At 41.4% G+C, this 15,055-nt stretch overlaps 1 protein-coding gene across 1 annotated transcript; it reads right to left on the reverse strand.

The window, feature by feature from the left end:
• Window positions 1–1,051: 1,051 nt before the first annotated feature.
• ids (iduronate 2-sulfatase) lies at window positions 1,052–14,632 on the reverse strand. The gene is made up of 13 exons (XM_082503873.1): window positions 13,940–14,632; window positions 13,408–13,544; window positions 13,149–13,326; window positions 12,951–13,039; window positions 12,123–12,323; window positions 9,996–10,166; window positions 9,770–9,896; window positions 9,050–9,208; window positions 8,673–8,779; window positions 5,967–6,083; window positions 5,412–5,522; window positions 5,084–5,209; window positions 1,052–5,008 (listed from the first exon to the last, which is right to left on the reverse strand). Exons 1-13 carry the CDS (start codon window positions 14,013–14,015, stop codon window positions 4,928–4,930), a joined length of 1,680 nt encoding a protein of 559 aa, XP_082359999.1. The 5' UTR covers window positions 14,016–14,632; the 3' UTR covers window positions 1,052–4,927.
• Between the last annotated feature and the right edge of the window lie 423 nt (window positions 14,633–15,055).

Consider the following 15,055-nt stretch of genomic DNA (forward strand, 5'->3'; position numbering starts at 1 on the left):
TACTCTGGACCAGGCTGTAAAACTTGTGATACTGAGGTGAGTTGTCGCAGATATCTTGTCAGTAGGCGCTGCCGTTTCTGTCTCTGTTAGTTTTTATTAGCTTCTCTAAGCCAACATTAGTCTTTGAAGTGCATCTAACACTGTTTTACACTTAGTGAACAAACTCTCATACAAAGTGAATATGTAATGAAGCCGTTTATCAGGCGGGACGTGAAAGGTTTTAGGACACTTTAGCCTAGCATAACATTAGCATATAGCTAGCTGCTATTTGCACACACTTTTGTGTGTTATAAGACAAGATAACCTTTATTAGTCCCACACGTGGGAAATTTGTTTTGTTACAACAGTGGACAGTGCAAAGTTGCATAGAAAAATTAGGAGAAAAAACAAAACAAAACACTGGAATAATATATCCATAAGATACTGTACACAACAGAATAGAATAAAATAAAAATAAAATACTATATACACAATTGAATAAAATAGAATACAAATGCTATATACAATATGAGTATAATAAATTATAATTAGACATAATAATTATGATAAAATTATAGCCAGTGTTAGTCAAGTTATTTGAAAAAGTAATTAGTAACTAATTACTTCTCCAAAAAGTAATCCCATTACTTTACTGATAACTTATTTTCAAAATTAAGGAGTTAATTTTCAAAAACATGATGCACAACCTGAATACATAATAAAGCAACACCTTTCAGCCCAATTCTAATTTTTATGCATAACCCATCATATAAAATTGAAACAAATGGAAAAGTATCTTTTAAAACAGTTTTTAGTTTTAATCTTTTAACTTTATGCACATTGTATCAAGCAAAAATTAAATAATATGCAAGTCTGACTTGATGAAATTGTTTAACACTTAAATCTACTTTCTGCATATTCCAGCATATAAAATAAAATGTTTTGTGTTTAAACTCTTTCAAATAGATGAAAGTAAAAAACAGCAGAAATAAATAAAATCAAAGACTCAGCAGCTCTTAAATCTATTGTCACCTGTTTAGCAGGAGTGGGGGGGGGGGGGGGGGGGGGGGAGATCCGGGGGTTTCTCTGTGAATGTCACGTTCCCGTGGCAGCGTGCTCGCTCAGATTAGAAGTTTAACTTTTCGCTGTAGAAAGAAGTTTTCTTCCCACGCAGAGTGAACAGCTGACGCTAATGTTTTTGTCACTTTTTACAGATTCAAACTCAAAGTAATGTGATTACGTCCACACTTTAAGTACGCAGCGTAACAGTAATCCAATTACTTCTTTTACAATAGTAATCCCTTACATTACTCATTACTTGGAAAAAAAAAAAGCAATCCGATTACAGTAGCCCGTTACTGCCCATCTCTGGTTATAGCAGAGTATTCATCTATTTGTGATCTTTGATGTAAAAGTAACTTATGAGCCACGCTACAGATGTGGTCGTTCTCTAGATTACATAAAATGCAATTAGGCGACGTCTTTCTCAGCCATTGTATTCAAGATGGCGGCGCAGCGTGGCAGCTATCGGAAACCTGCTCCTGTGTGTTTTTAAATGGACAAATTAAGCACAAGAGAATGCATAAATTTGTTGGAAGATATACACACTAACACATACAGCACCTTATACGTGTTAAAACACCAAACAATCCAACATCAAAAATATTAAAGTGCCACAAAGGGTGTTGTGATTTATTTAAAATTAATCTTCGATATGAACAGAGGCAAAACATTTTGCTCCTGTTTCTTTTCCACATATTTAATGGCTTCACATTACTGTACAGGTGACGGGTGAACAGTGTCATTAGCAGTGGTACTGACCACTAAAGGACCAACATGTAAGTGACTCTGCAGTTAGTTTTAATTGCAGTATTGCATGCAGCAGCAGAGCAGCTAATTAGCAGGCAGTTCTGAAAAACAGCTCCTCTGACAAAGTACTCTTCAGGCCCACTTCATCATGTAATTGGGAGATTGAGTACAGTACAGTTTGTTTACCGTTCCTGGATTCATTCACACACCCTTGAGACGAACTCTTGTCTTAATGCAGCTGAGCTAAGCGCTTTCTGCACGCGTGCACACCTCTCCCTCTCGCTAATGTAATTGTGCATGTCGCCACCGTTAACAGAAAGGCAGTGTGACCTGCCAAAATACGAGCCCGTAGCGGTGATGCGATTACCAGCGTATGAAACATAATGATAGACGATGAGAGCGAGACAAAGACTGAGTGGATTGGAGAGAAGGAGCAGGTAAGATGGAGTGAGAGGGAATGAGGGCAGCGGGAGAGGTAGAGGAAAAATACCAAAACAAAGCACCAGGTAAACAGTGTAACTGCCATTAGATCAATTTGATGGTGGTCAGAGATCACCGCTTGTGATGATAAATATTGATCTGATAAAACCGCTGAGGCAGAAATATGAGCTGTGATGAATACAAAGAGTGGAGGAGAGCAGTTGCAGCTGCTCTCACTCACACCTAATTCTTACGAGTATGAGCGTGAACCTCGTCATAGTGGAGAGTGGATAGTGAGCTGCTGCTGAGCGAGGCACCAAAAATCAGACTCATTGATATGGGAAACAAAAGTGCTCAGAGTGCAACAATTAACTATCATTCAACAGGTGATCAGATGGAGGTGCATATAATGGGGAAAAAAAAAAATAAAAAATACACTCACCAGGTATGAAGAGAAGTAAATGAAATGAAAAGGAGTGGAAATGATCAGAGCATGTGTGAAATTGGCAGGGGATACATGTGAAGTGCCTTCCTGGCCTTCTTTGCAGAGTTTTTTGATTTTCATGTGTGGCGTACAGACTTCACTTCAAATCGAGTTCCACAAATTGTTCTGCATGATTGCTTGAAAATTGAAAACTGCAGGGAAAAAAAAAGGGAAAAAAAGAAAAAAGTCTGGGACTGAATTCACACGATATCTCAAAACACAATTACAAGGATTTTAACAGTTTGTGTCACGCAGACAGATCAACTCGGTGGCATCACACACAAGTTAGATGTTTGGCTCAAGCAAAAAAAAAAAAAAAAAAAAAAAAAAAAAAAGCCACAACAAAACCCCAGTGCCAGAGAGCAGCGTTCATTCTGTAAAGAAAGCGAGCACACAGAATAGACTGGCGAGGTCCCCGAGGAGCTGCTTCACTACCCTGCAGTTTTACACTTCAGCTGTGAGTGAACACAAAACGCATTACAGAGCAGCGGGCCGTGTGGACAGGCAGCAAAGTGTTTCTGCAGGACAAACGCACACAGGAGCTGTGATCACAAACTTAATTCTCATGCAAAACAAATTTTTTTTTATTCTTATTTTTAATAATCAAAACAGACAAATATACACACAGTGTGTTCTTGCAAAACCTGAAATCTGGTTAATCCTGTGCCCCCCCCCCGTCAGAAAGAACTGTTCAGGATGCTCTAATGCTAATGAGAGTCTGGACTGACAGATTATTACGGTTCCTGAGATTTGGTGCGTTACTGCACACAGGAAACCAGGACAGACGAATCACTGCAACCACCTTAAGATTTCTTCCACATCCTCACTCCTGTCAGAAGCCAGCTGATGATAAAAGATTCATTTAGATCTCATTAACATGACACCGGTGCAGCCAACAATACAAGTCGACAGAGCAAATCCCTTCCATTCATTGTTGGACCTGAAGTTCAAGCTGAAATTGCTTTCTTCTAAATTATCACGGCACCGAGTGTTCACGCACTGGAACCACAGTAAATGTAGCTACAGTCTGTTTCATTTGCATTTAATTATGGGTGGCTTTTACTCCCTTCATTCCAGGTCTCTGAATTGATCTGAACTGACTGTTTACGAGGGGGGGGGGGGGGCAAATAGCTGCAAGTAACATCAAGTGCAAATAGAAATGTCATATTGTTTAACACTACAGTACAAAAGTCCCTATCGGCTGCTATTCTGAGAGACTTCTCCTTAAAGCAGTTTACCAGTACACTGAAGTCAAACATGGGTGTCAACATTGATTAAAAGGAGTTCTGCAAGTTTCCTCAATATTCCTTTAAATGAAAAGACTTCCAGATGCCACGTTTATCTAGTCTGAGGTGGAGATTTCCACAGAAACCCGTCAGTGGTCCACCTGCACAGACACCTGTGGGTTTAATGGGACGTGTTCAAGGAATGATGGTTTGCTTTAGTTTTTTCAGGGAAAATAGAGTTGGATTGAATAACCGGGACACTCTTAGTATGGCGACTATAAGTCAGCTCGAGCTCCAAAGGTTACAATTCCTCTACACAACTGTATGGGGGGGAAATGAAGCAAACAAGCAAATACCAAAAATGCACTTGTGGCCGGCTCCAAAGGTTGTGTCTGTTGCCACAGATTCTCGTGTTAAAATGCCCAACTTTAAATAAAAATAAAACAAAACATGTTCACACGCTGATACCAAAAAAGAGAAAAAAAAAAGAAAAAAAAAGGTTTGGTAACCGGTGTCCCTGCTTCTGCCCACAGTATGGTGGTTCAATCCTAACGTGACTCACACGGTGACATTTCATTAAGGCTTCAAACTGCAGCTTTGAGTCAAATGTTCATTTCTCCACAGAGTACATTTTGTTCTAAGCCCAGTTTTCCTCCAACCACACGTATCAGTGAATCATGTAAGGATGTGCCTTACTAACCAAGCCAGCTCTGGCGTTAACTGGTAACACAAATATGGTGCGCTTGGTTAAAATAAAGTATCTGCATTCATATCATGTATGAATTACAAGTTTCTGCAAACAGGCGCGTTTCTTTTTGTTAGCGTCAAACTATTCTGCTCTGAAATGTTTTCCAAGTCAAAGCATGAGACCTGCCTACCAATGATTTCTCAAGCACAAACATCAGTCTGAAGAACCAAGTGCACACAAATTACATGTTCAAGCCTTTTTCCCCTTTCACTCCATCGTCCCTTTTTACTCGTCCCCATCTGTTGTGCTTAGTTCCTGTCCTCATGGCTTCCCTCTGCTCGTTTTCATCCCCGCTGTGAGGTAGTGGAACTCCAGCTTCATTCTCATCTGCAAACCGACAGTCTGGACGACAACCACGGGTCAGGAAGTGAGTAAATGAATGTCTAAGAGGAGAAACTTCTATAAAACCCAACTTACCTGAGGAAGGCTGGCAGTCTTCCTCATTATCTCACTGTAATCAGAGTTATTGAAGATGTTCTTGTCCTGACCGGGGTCATCTGCTGACATGTACAACTCCCCAGCATGGACGTCAGACACATTCACCTGGATGGAGAGCGGGATGGATGATACAGACAAATTTAATCTGCTTCTCTCCGTCTCCAACATATTGTGAGACAAGATGGATGGATCCATCACGTTCAACTCCCCAGGCTGAGCCTAACGCGCTCACTCGGGGGAGAATACAGAGACCGATGCTGATGAAAGGAAGACGACCGTTATGCGGGATGAGTTTGTGGTTACCTACCTGAAATGTTTTGGGATTGAAGCCCAGCCACAGAGTGTACCTGTAGTCCCAGGTGCGCAGAGAGTAACCCATGATCTTTATGTCTTTGAGGTCAGGGAGGTCAGAGTTCTCCTAAGGGAAGAATTTGGAGTTTAAAGCATCTTTGAGCTGGAGAAATCTCATGCAGCGCTGTCAGATCTGCAGCTGCCAGCTCAAACTGCGAGCCAGCTGCAGACAGACTGCCAAACTCCTGCATACAGAGATTAACCTACAGCAGGAGCAGCACTGGCCTGGATACTTTAATACAACGACTGTGCTTGATGGCGGCTCCAGCACGCACGCACACACACACGCACGCACGCACACACGCACGTCAGTGGCTGACCTCTGCAAATTCAGACATTTAACTACAAACTCATAATCAACTTATTAAAGCAGCATCAAGACACGTCTGTATTAATAACATGCCTGCCTTCTGCTCTGCAATTACTTCCACACTGATACAAAACTAATGAGTTAACCTTAGCCGGCTAATGAGAGCTTTTTTCCCCCCCTTTTTTGAAACAAACTACCTACCTGTGGTGCATCAGCAGGGCGAGGATATTGGCTGAAAGCTACATCTTCTGGAGTCCTCTCGCTTCGCCCTTGTGGCGCAGCGTAGGCACGGTTTTCTCCTTCAGTACACAACTCCACCTGAAGGCAAGAAAACGGGCTAAACAGGTGAAGGGAGTAGATGTCGGGTGTAGTTGGATCACATTCATGCCTGCCATCTTTGGGCTTCGTTTGGTTTACTTTCTCATATTAACGCAACATCATTTGAACTCCGATCGCAATGACATGATGCTTTAAGCTGCAGATATTAGTTCAGGTACGGTGGGAGGCAAAGAGCTGCTTCACCACTAGAAGGTCCCGAGAAGGTGCTGTGCTTTCTCTTTAGACGAGCATGTTAGGCCCACTCATGGTTCTTAATTGGCTGCCTGATTATCTGTCTCTCTGTGTTAAGAGTCCAGATGGAACGGCGACCTATCCGAATGATAGGGCACACCCCGTCAGCTCCGAAAGCCTCCAGGCTTCTGCAACCCTGCGTGGATAAGCAGTTAAGAAGATAGATGGATGGAGTTCTCTTCTGGTCTCGTTAGGCAGAGAGTGTAGTATGAACACAGTCTGAAGATCAATGAAAGCCGATTGTAGTAGTCCGGCGTGTTCGTAGTGAGAGGCTGCTAATGGACTCGTGTGAACCATTTCAGCTGTTTCGCATATGTGCCGACGAACTGTACAGCCTGGGAGTGGGAACGCCGTCACTTTTGCAGTGCGCAACAACAATGGTGAGAAGAATCTGAGGCCATTTCAGTGATATGAATGCAGAAGCACAGATTTACAGATTATGCAGAGGGAGCTGCTGCAACCCGGAGAAAACAGAGTTCAGAGTTTTTCTATTGCAGCAGTGATGCAGAGGTTTGTCTGATTACAGCCACGCTTACTCCAACAATAGTAACATATTAGTAGGGCTGCGCCATATTATACCGTTCACGGTAATACCGGTATAATGTTAGGCAACGATAGGAAAATGAAATATCGCGATAGAATGGGAGTAAAACGCGCATGCGCAGTGCCTTTGTTTTCATACGCACATGGCCGATTGTTGAGTGAAACAGATGATCCAGAATTGGTTTGTAAAAATGGTGCAACTTCCGTGATGTGGAAATGGTTTGGTGTTTGTCCGTCAGATACACAACAAAGCACATTTTTTTTGCAGAACATGCAAGCGGCCGTTGTTATTGTCGTATTTGTCGGACTAAGATGCTCTTAAATCTGGGAGTAATCTGGGTCCTAAACTCCGTATGCTTCTGGTCAAACAACACTGCAGCATCACTGAGAGTTAAAAACTGTCTAAATTCTTTCATCTTTAATAAAACGATCAGCATTGCTGCTTTACCAGGTGTAACTATAAAGTTTAACTTCCAGGCATCCATGAAAACAAAAGTTATTACATTTAACGGAGTTAGAAGTTAGCAGGAAGCTAGCGGAAGTTAGCTCGCTAGTTTCGCTAGTTACCTAAGCATGATATTGCATGTTCTGACTGAGAGATTTCTGAAAAAAATCAAACGTACAGCTCTGCTATCACTTGCAACATAAATGAAGACAGGAAACTAAACAGCAGTGACGTTTGTAGGGTTACTGAAGTTGGGCTAGCTGGTATATAATGATGTGCTACGTGATCGCTAGCGACACAGCTATGTTAGCATAACATAAACAGTGAAGCTGGAGGACGAACACTAACACTTTTCCACTTATAAAAGTTAACGTGAAGGTTCTTCATGGTTAGAGACAAATGCAATCGCATGGCAGGATGCTGTAAACGGACCAAACTTCAGTCAGGAGAACAACTGAGATAATCCATCCACAATACGAGGTTAGTCATTAATATACTGCAACAACATGGGAATAGCTCAGCTGCCAGAGAATTCAACATTAATGAATCAATGGTACAGAAGTGGAGGAAGCAAGAAGAATGAGTTTAATAAAGTTTGATTTATCTGACTGCTTTGTTTCGCTTAATGTGCCTTATAATCCCGTGCACCTTATCGTCCGAAAAATGCGTACTGCACACTGCAGTTTAATGTTGCAAAGCACCTCTTTTTAACTTCAGTGGATATTATACATGGTTATGCTCAGGACATGTCAGCCCATTTCTAGTGGAAATGCCTTTTGGTTAAACTTTCAGCAAGGAATTTGCATTTGCACTGTTACATTTTTATAAAGCTTTAATGTACATAAAAACCAGCTTCTTGTTTAAGTGAATATAAATGGAAGGTTGTCTTTTTGCACTAGTAATGTTGTGGAGTTGTATTTTGTCTCGCATCAATTATATCGTCGGTTATATCGTTATCGCAAATTTTCAAATATATATCGTGATAAATATTTTTGGCCATATCGCCCTGCTCTACATATTAGCATTAAGCAGACATTCACAGCATCAATTTATTTTCCGTTTTAATAAACCGCAGAGGTTGTTTTTTTTAAAGACTTCTAGACATCAGGAACTTCTACCAGCTGTGGTATTCTCCACTTTGAAGAAAAATCTAGCTCGACATGAACACTTCAGGCGCTCATATCCAACTAAAGTCTCATTGACAGCACAAAGGTGCTGTCCCGAGCACACTGGTCTTTGAGGCTGATGGGAATATCATCTGTTTTGCAGGTAACCAGGTCAAAGCTGCAGACCGATTATAATTTGTTCTTGTGATTAGAAACATAGATTGGAGGTTCATATCCTGATACCTGGAAAGAAATGTCAGGGCACTGCACGGGAACTTCGAGGCCGGCCAGGTAGGACACAGTAGGAAAGACATCCACCAGCTCCACCACCCTACTTCTGACTTTGCCACCTAAGACAGATAAAAGTCACCCAATTACAGACGCCTTAAAAACGAAGCCAGTCAAGATCTCCACTACCATTTACTAAACATCCTCCACTTAAATTTCATGATTATTGCATCACTTGCATTTGAAGTAAAAGCTCTCTGGAGGCAAAATATCAAAGTGTATCCCTGTGTAAATCATTTTTAAGCTCTATATAGAAATCAAAGACTGTATTAATGTTAAACAAGCATATTATTAAATGCTTTTGTTTGGGGGGGGGGGGGGGGGGGTCTTACTTTTGATGCTGTGCACAGATTCCCTTAAGACGTCTATAAACGGGAAGGTTGATGTACCAGCTTCATTGCCACCAGGAACAGAGAAGATCAGAGGTACGCGTGTTGCGACATCAAAATTCGAGTATTTAGCCCATTCACCATGCTCACCCAGTGACCAACCTGCAGCAACAGAAACCCAGGAACACACAGTTCATTAAGACTCGGGCAAACCAGAGACAAAGAAATTGATCAGTCTCAGTCATACAAATAATACTTTTCATTTAAGGCAACACATTTGACTGATGTTTGTCCCAGTCATGAAAATGACAGCATTTGACTGGGCTTTACGCAGTGATTCATCAAACAGTCACACAGAGGATTCAGTCTAGTGCTCTCAACTGAATGAGACATTAAAAGAGAACAGAGTTTTCCAGTCACAAAGCTGAAAAAAACAAAAACCAAAAAAGGTAAGTGGTGCAGAGAAAGAGCTGAGGGTAGAGAGAGTAGAAAAAAAACAAAAAACCTATGGGAACAAATCATGGCACAATTTGCTGTTACAACAGTGCCATCTGGTGGTGCAAGATAAACATGACAAGCTCAATAAACCATTTGTTTAATTTGCACAGAACACCTGATAAGATATTTTAGCAACTTATTTTTCTAAATGCTTAAAAAGAAAGAAACAAACCAAACTGATTAACATTAGCTGCCTACATCTCATCCAGCTACGCGTCTCCTCACCATGATCAGAGGTGAACACCACCATAGTGTTGTCTGCCAGCCCCAGCTCTTCCAGTGCACTGAGCAGCCGACCAACTTGAGCATCCATATATGACACTGCAGCATAGTAGTGCTGACGGATACGCAGCTGGAACACAGGATATAAAACACTACAGTGTTGCTGTTCGCTTCAGGAGGAACAACCACGGTAACCAAACTGGAGGTGCTGAGAGCAGCTGGTTCATACCTGGAAGTCTTTTGGTATAGAGCCGTAGGGGAAGCTAATGTTGAGTTTTTGCACATCCTCTCTCTTCCTTATATCCGTCCAGGGGTTGTAGGCCACAGTGGGAAGGCGTTCAGGGACATCTGGGTCGGGGGCCAGAGTCATTTGGTCTAGAGGATACAGGGTCAGGTATTCCTGTGGAAAAATCTCAGAATTATTTCTGATTCGGGTTTTCTGACACTCCCTGGCCTTTGACCCACCACAAGACATCGATCTCATTGGTTTTTATTGCGTTACAGTTGTACTTTATTGTTTTCAATATTCTTATAGGCTTCTTTTGTCCAAATGAACATTACTGTTAAGCAGCAGAACAACATCTTCCACTCTTCACACACTGAGCCACCTTTGTGCTAAGGACAGGCTGTTCCCTGAGGGGCTGAGGACTAACTGAATTGCATAGAGTATACCATCAGTGAGTTACTGTTTGTGGTGTGAATAACCCAGATTCCATCAGAAGTCGTTACGTTTCTTTTCAGTGCTGCCAATCAGACTTTGAGTGCTCACTCCAGGACTGTGCAAACTCATAAATCAGTCAGTATGAGTGAAATATTCAACTAAATGCTTTCTGTAGTCAGGTCTTACAAAACTCCAAGACTTAGCAAGTCTAGTAGAGTAATAAAATATTAAGCAACTGAAATAAAATTAGTATTATCTTGTTAAAAACACTGCTCTGAGTCGAGGTTCACTACATCATGTTGATCTTTGTCAACTCATTCAAAGTTAGAGCTACAATAGTGATATAAAGTGCAATCAATAAGCTCCACACTTATTCAAAATGCTTCTGATGTCCCCTTTATCTTCTTCAGGGTTATCGTCTCGTGAAGCTATACAGCACTCCCAGCTCTCCTGCTGCTACAGACCATATCTAACATATTTGTGACGTGCTCCTTCACTGTGTCAAGGACAGCAGCGAGAGCCTTTGTTTGAACAGCAGGTTGCTACAGTTCAGGTCGTCTGCACAAACCTTTTCCCTTTGACAGCTTAGATCAGAATTGCCTGACCCTCGAGGGCGAATTCATGGTGCACAACCATGTGAATGTCAAAAACACCAGGCATGCTTCATGCTTCTCCTGAGCCGATGCATCTCCTTCAGGCTCAGTGAACTGCAGTTTCACCCGTGGACTGCAGGCAAAGACTCAAATCTGATCCTTGACATTAAAGTTGACATGATTGTGCATGTTTTTATAAGGACAATGAGCCTTTCAATCAAACCGCATCATTCAGTGAGTTCACTGACGGGGACTATTCTTGCACACAGCGGCTCATTATCCACCATTTGGAAATACTTCAGATTTAGGGCAAGCGTTACTAACAGACAACAAATCACACATAAAGAAAGCTGCAGAGTTGCGTCTGTAACACACAGCAACAAACACCAATCAAACTGCCACCAGTGCAGTGGTTGCTTATGGCTGTGTTCATAAACACAAGCCGCACAGCTCGTCACTCCATCGACCTCACAAAGACCAACGGAAATCACCGCCACAATCACGTCCACTAAACACGGTGAATCTGAAGGCTTCAGGGAAGCTGTCAACTCACAGAACAAAAGATTTGTTTCACCCGGCCTGAGTGCGTTTGCAACTTTATTTAGAAACATGTTTAAACACCAGGACGGCATCACAGTGCAAAAATGAAAGCAGTGACCTGTTTATTTCACTTTGTGCAATTTTTTTATTTATATTTTCCTTCAGGGATTGACTGAATTTAGCATTTGCACATTAGCAGGAATGCAGCACAGCAACATTGTAAAAGTGCTATTTGTCAGAATAATCATAATAAGAATAATCATAATAAATATTCAGGATCTCAATATAGATCAAAGTAATGGGGATAATCATGTTGGCCATAATGGTGCAGCTCTACTCCTCAGTGCTTAATATAAGAGGATTCATCTGACTTATAAAGTCTTAGTTCAAGTCAGAAACTGAGTTATGTGAAACCTGCAAATATTAAGTGACTGGACTGAAGAAGAGAGTCACCGGGAAGTCATATCAATACTTTGTAACTGTACTGCTGTAGCTAACCAACATGTACAGTAGAGTTCAAGCAGTCCAGAGGAACAGTAGGAATGGATAATAAGTGACAAACCTGTGGAATCCTAAAAGGTATATGCGGCTTATGAAAACCCACAGCCAAGAAGAAAGGATCGTCATCGTTGACTCGACTCTTCAGTAACCTCACCGCCTCCTCTGTGCTCTCCAGGTCAGGGAGGGTTCCCCCAGGCTGCTCGCTCACATTCACAGCACAGAGCAAGTTGACGTGGAGTTTCCCATCCTTCCCTTTACACATCTGGAAACAACGTTTGTATGAAAATTATGTGACATCTGAAGTTGTGTTGTGGCCACAAAGACTCCAGAATCGACTTGCTTATGTACCAATGTCTTTGGGCTCTGCTGTACTTTAAGTAACATCTTTAGCTGCTAGAAGCAGTTTGATACCCAGTGTAGATGATGCGTTTAGAGGTTTTGTTGAAAACAGTTTTCAGTCATAAATAGAATCAAAGTTCTGCCACAGAAAAGAGTCACAAGGAAATGAGTTAGCACTTTATACTCCCAGTTCCTTTTTTTCTAAACCAATTTAGATCCCTGGAATTTTGGTTAGATGGATGAAATAAGGTCTGTGCTCAACACAGACTTTAGATATTTCCAGGTTTAAGTTGACAACTGAAAATAAGTAAATAACACACTTGGGAATGCTAAAACTTCTCCAGCTGCCCGGACAATGGGACATGACACTGCATGTGTAGCCCAGGAGGTAACTGGTTGGTAGCGTGTATTCTGATACAGGTGAATTATTCCCTGAGGGGGTACCTCTCGGAAACTGATGAATCACGGTGTGCTAAAGGATCATTAACATTGAGAAACAGGCTCTCCATTTGAAAGGCTCCTTTTATAATCAACACGGTGAAAGTCGTACCTTTTTTTTCTCATATGTGAATGAAGGTGGGTGATAGGCTGGGATGGACCAGCTGTAAGGATAGTCGTCAGTATTGTTGGAGGCAATGCCTACAGAGTGAAAAAAAACAACCATTATTTTCACAGCTATTCTACTGGAAAGTGGTGCATGTGCAGTTCTTTGTGGATTTCTATTCAAAATGCACCTGGTTAAACCTACCTGGGTGAAACACCTTGCCCACAGACATAGTTAAGTACCCTTGAGATTTAAAGTACTGTGGCAGAGTCGTGTAGTTTCCAGAATGGACTCTCCAGTAGGAGTTGAAGTCATAGAGCCTGGTTGTGTCCGGTCTCCGACTGGTTAACATGGATACCCGACTGGGACCGCACACAGCTTGCTGAGAGAGGAAAAGAGAGATCCATTGAGGTTAAGCAATGCAGTTCAATTCACCACAGCTAACACGAACAATGCAACTGACCTGCGCAAAGGCATTGAGAAAGACTTGGCCTCTGGATGCCAGCTGGTCAATGTTGGGCGATTTAGCCACCGGATCCCCATAGCACCCCAGAGATGTCCGCAAATCATCTGCCATGATGAAAAGGACATTTTTCCTCTCTGAAAGCAAACACAATCACAGATTACTCACTTTCTCTCCAAGCCCTCAAATCAGCCACGGAGCGCTATGGCACAGTTTCCAGGAAGAGTCACACTAATGTGAGGGTGTACCATTATTCTAGTAAACTTAAAGTAAGCGCATTTAAACATCCAAGAACAGAAACTTAAAAATTGAACCTGAAAATAAGCTGGACGCGTAAAACATACCAAACAAAGCGCCATTCAGTTGGTAAATTAAATTAAACTAACAGCCAACAGTAGCACCAGCCACTGAGTCAATAAATATTCTGCACTCATTACAGCCAATATAAGTTAACCAAGTTACAGTCATTAGAAAGTCTATGAAGTTTTGCTAGCAGCAATCAGATTACACCTGAAGTCCAAACCCCACCTACCTCTCCCCGCGGCAGCAGGATACGCCGACGTGTGAAGGACCAGCAGGAAAAAACACCTCAGGACAAATATGTCCATTTTAGAGGAGCCAAAAACGGCTATAGCGTGATATCCTGACGTTAGCCTCCTGCTGTTCAAACTTCCGTCCTGCGCACTCCCGTCAAAACAAAACAGCGTGCCCGTTTGAGTGATTTAATTACTTCCTGATTAACCAGCTGTCACTCTTCATTGGCTATTTCAGCTACGGCCTCGGCGCCCGCGGCTCATTTGACGAGTTCAGTCACGTGTCAGTCATATTAAATGTCCCGCTGAATACCAGCACCCAGTCTAATTAAAATGAGATGATAGCCGCAGTCTAATGAAACTTTTGCGTTGTAACAAATCAGTTACGTCCCGAGTATCTGCCAGTCAGCCTGCGTGTAGCTTCATTTGTACAACAGGCTCAGAATAAAGAAAATGCAGTTTAATTACAGAGCCGTGAAAACAACTGAGGAGTAAGTAGCCCTAAAAGAGTTAAAAGAAATTCTCAGCTTTCATTTTCACAGAATAAATAGGGGCGATGATCTCTATCCGTTAAATTTACATTAACGTAACTGAAGAATAGGAGGCGAGTGAGAGGTCTCACTCCGCACATTGTTGACTTCCGCAAATTAACCGAATTACCAACAATAAGAAAGAAACTGCTGTTGATGGTACCAGAGCCAAAGAAGAAAGATCTGCCTACAAACAGAACGAAAGCTGAAGTGTTTGGAGTGTTGCGGGAAAAAATAATTTCAAATATATTGATTTATTTATTTTGCAAAATCTATAGGGAACATTCCCTGAAAGCTACTGTTTGCTAAGTGTGAGAGAAAAAAAACGCCCAAAGTCATTGTTTTGCCGTTACAGTTATTTAATTATTGAATAAAAAACTCAAAAAACAAACAAACGTGAGAGTTACTATAAAAAGTAATAATAAAGTAATAATAATCATAAATCCAAAATAATAAAACTACATAAATAAATAAATAAATAAATAAATAAACCAACTGGAAACTATATAAACAGGAGAATGAATACTAAAGTCAATAAGTACAAATACAAATATCAATTTATTAAATTTTACAGATAATGAAATG

Source organism: Aulonocara stuartgranti, assembly GCF_965226115.1.
Source record: "Aulonocara stuartgranti genome assembly, chromosome: 2".
NCBI classification, from domain to species: domain Eukaryota; kingdom Metazoa; phylum Chordata; class Actinopteri; order Cichliformes; family Cichlidae; genus Aulonocara; species Aulonocara stuartgranti.

What these genes read in the sequence shown, in the direction of transcription:
- ids (XM_082503873.1), bottom strand. Translation starts at nt 14,015, where the DNA reads ATGGACATATTTGTCCTGAGGTGTTTTTTCCTGCTGGTCCTTCACACG. An exon ending in GGTGTTCACCTCTGATCATG is followed by an intron (nt 9,209 to 9,769) that starts GTGAGGAGACGC and finishes CTGTTGCTGCAG; the next exon opens with GTTGGTCACTGGGTGAGCAT. An exon ending in GCCCTGACATTTCTTTCCAG is followed by an intron (nt 6,084 to 8,672) that starts GTATCAGGATAT and finishes TCTTGCCTTCAG; the next exon opens with GTGGAGTTGTGTACTGAAGG.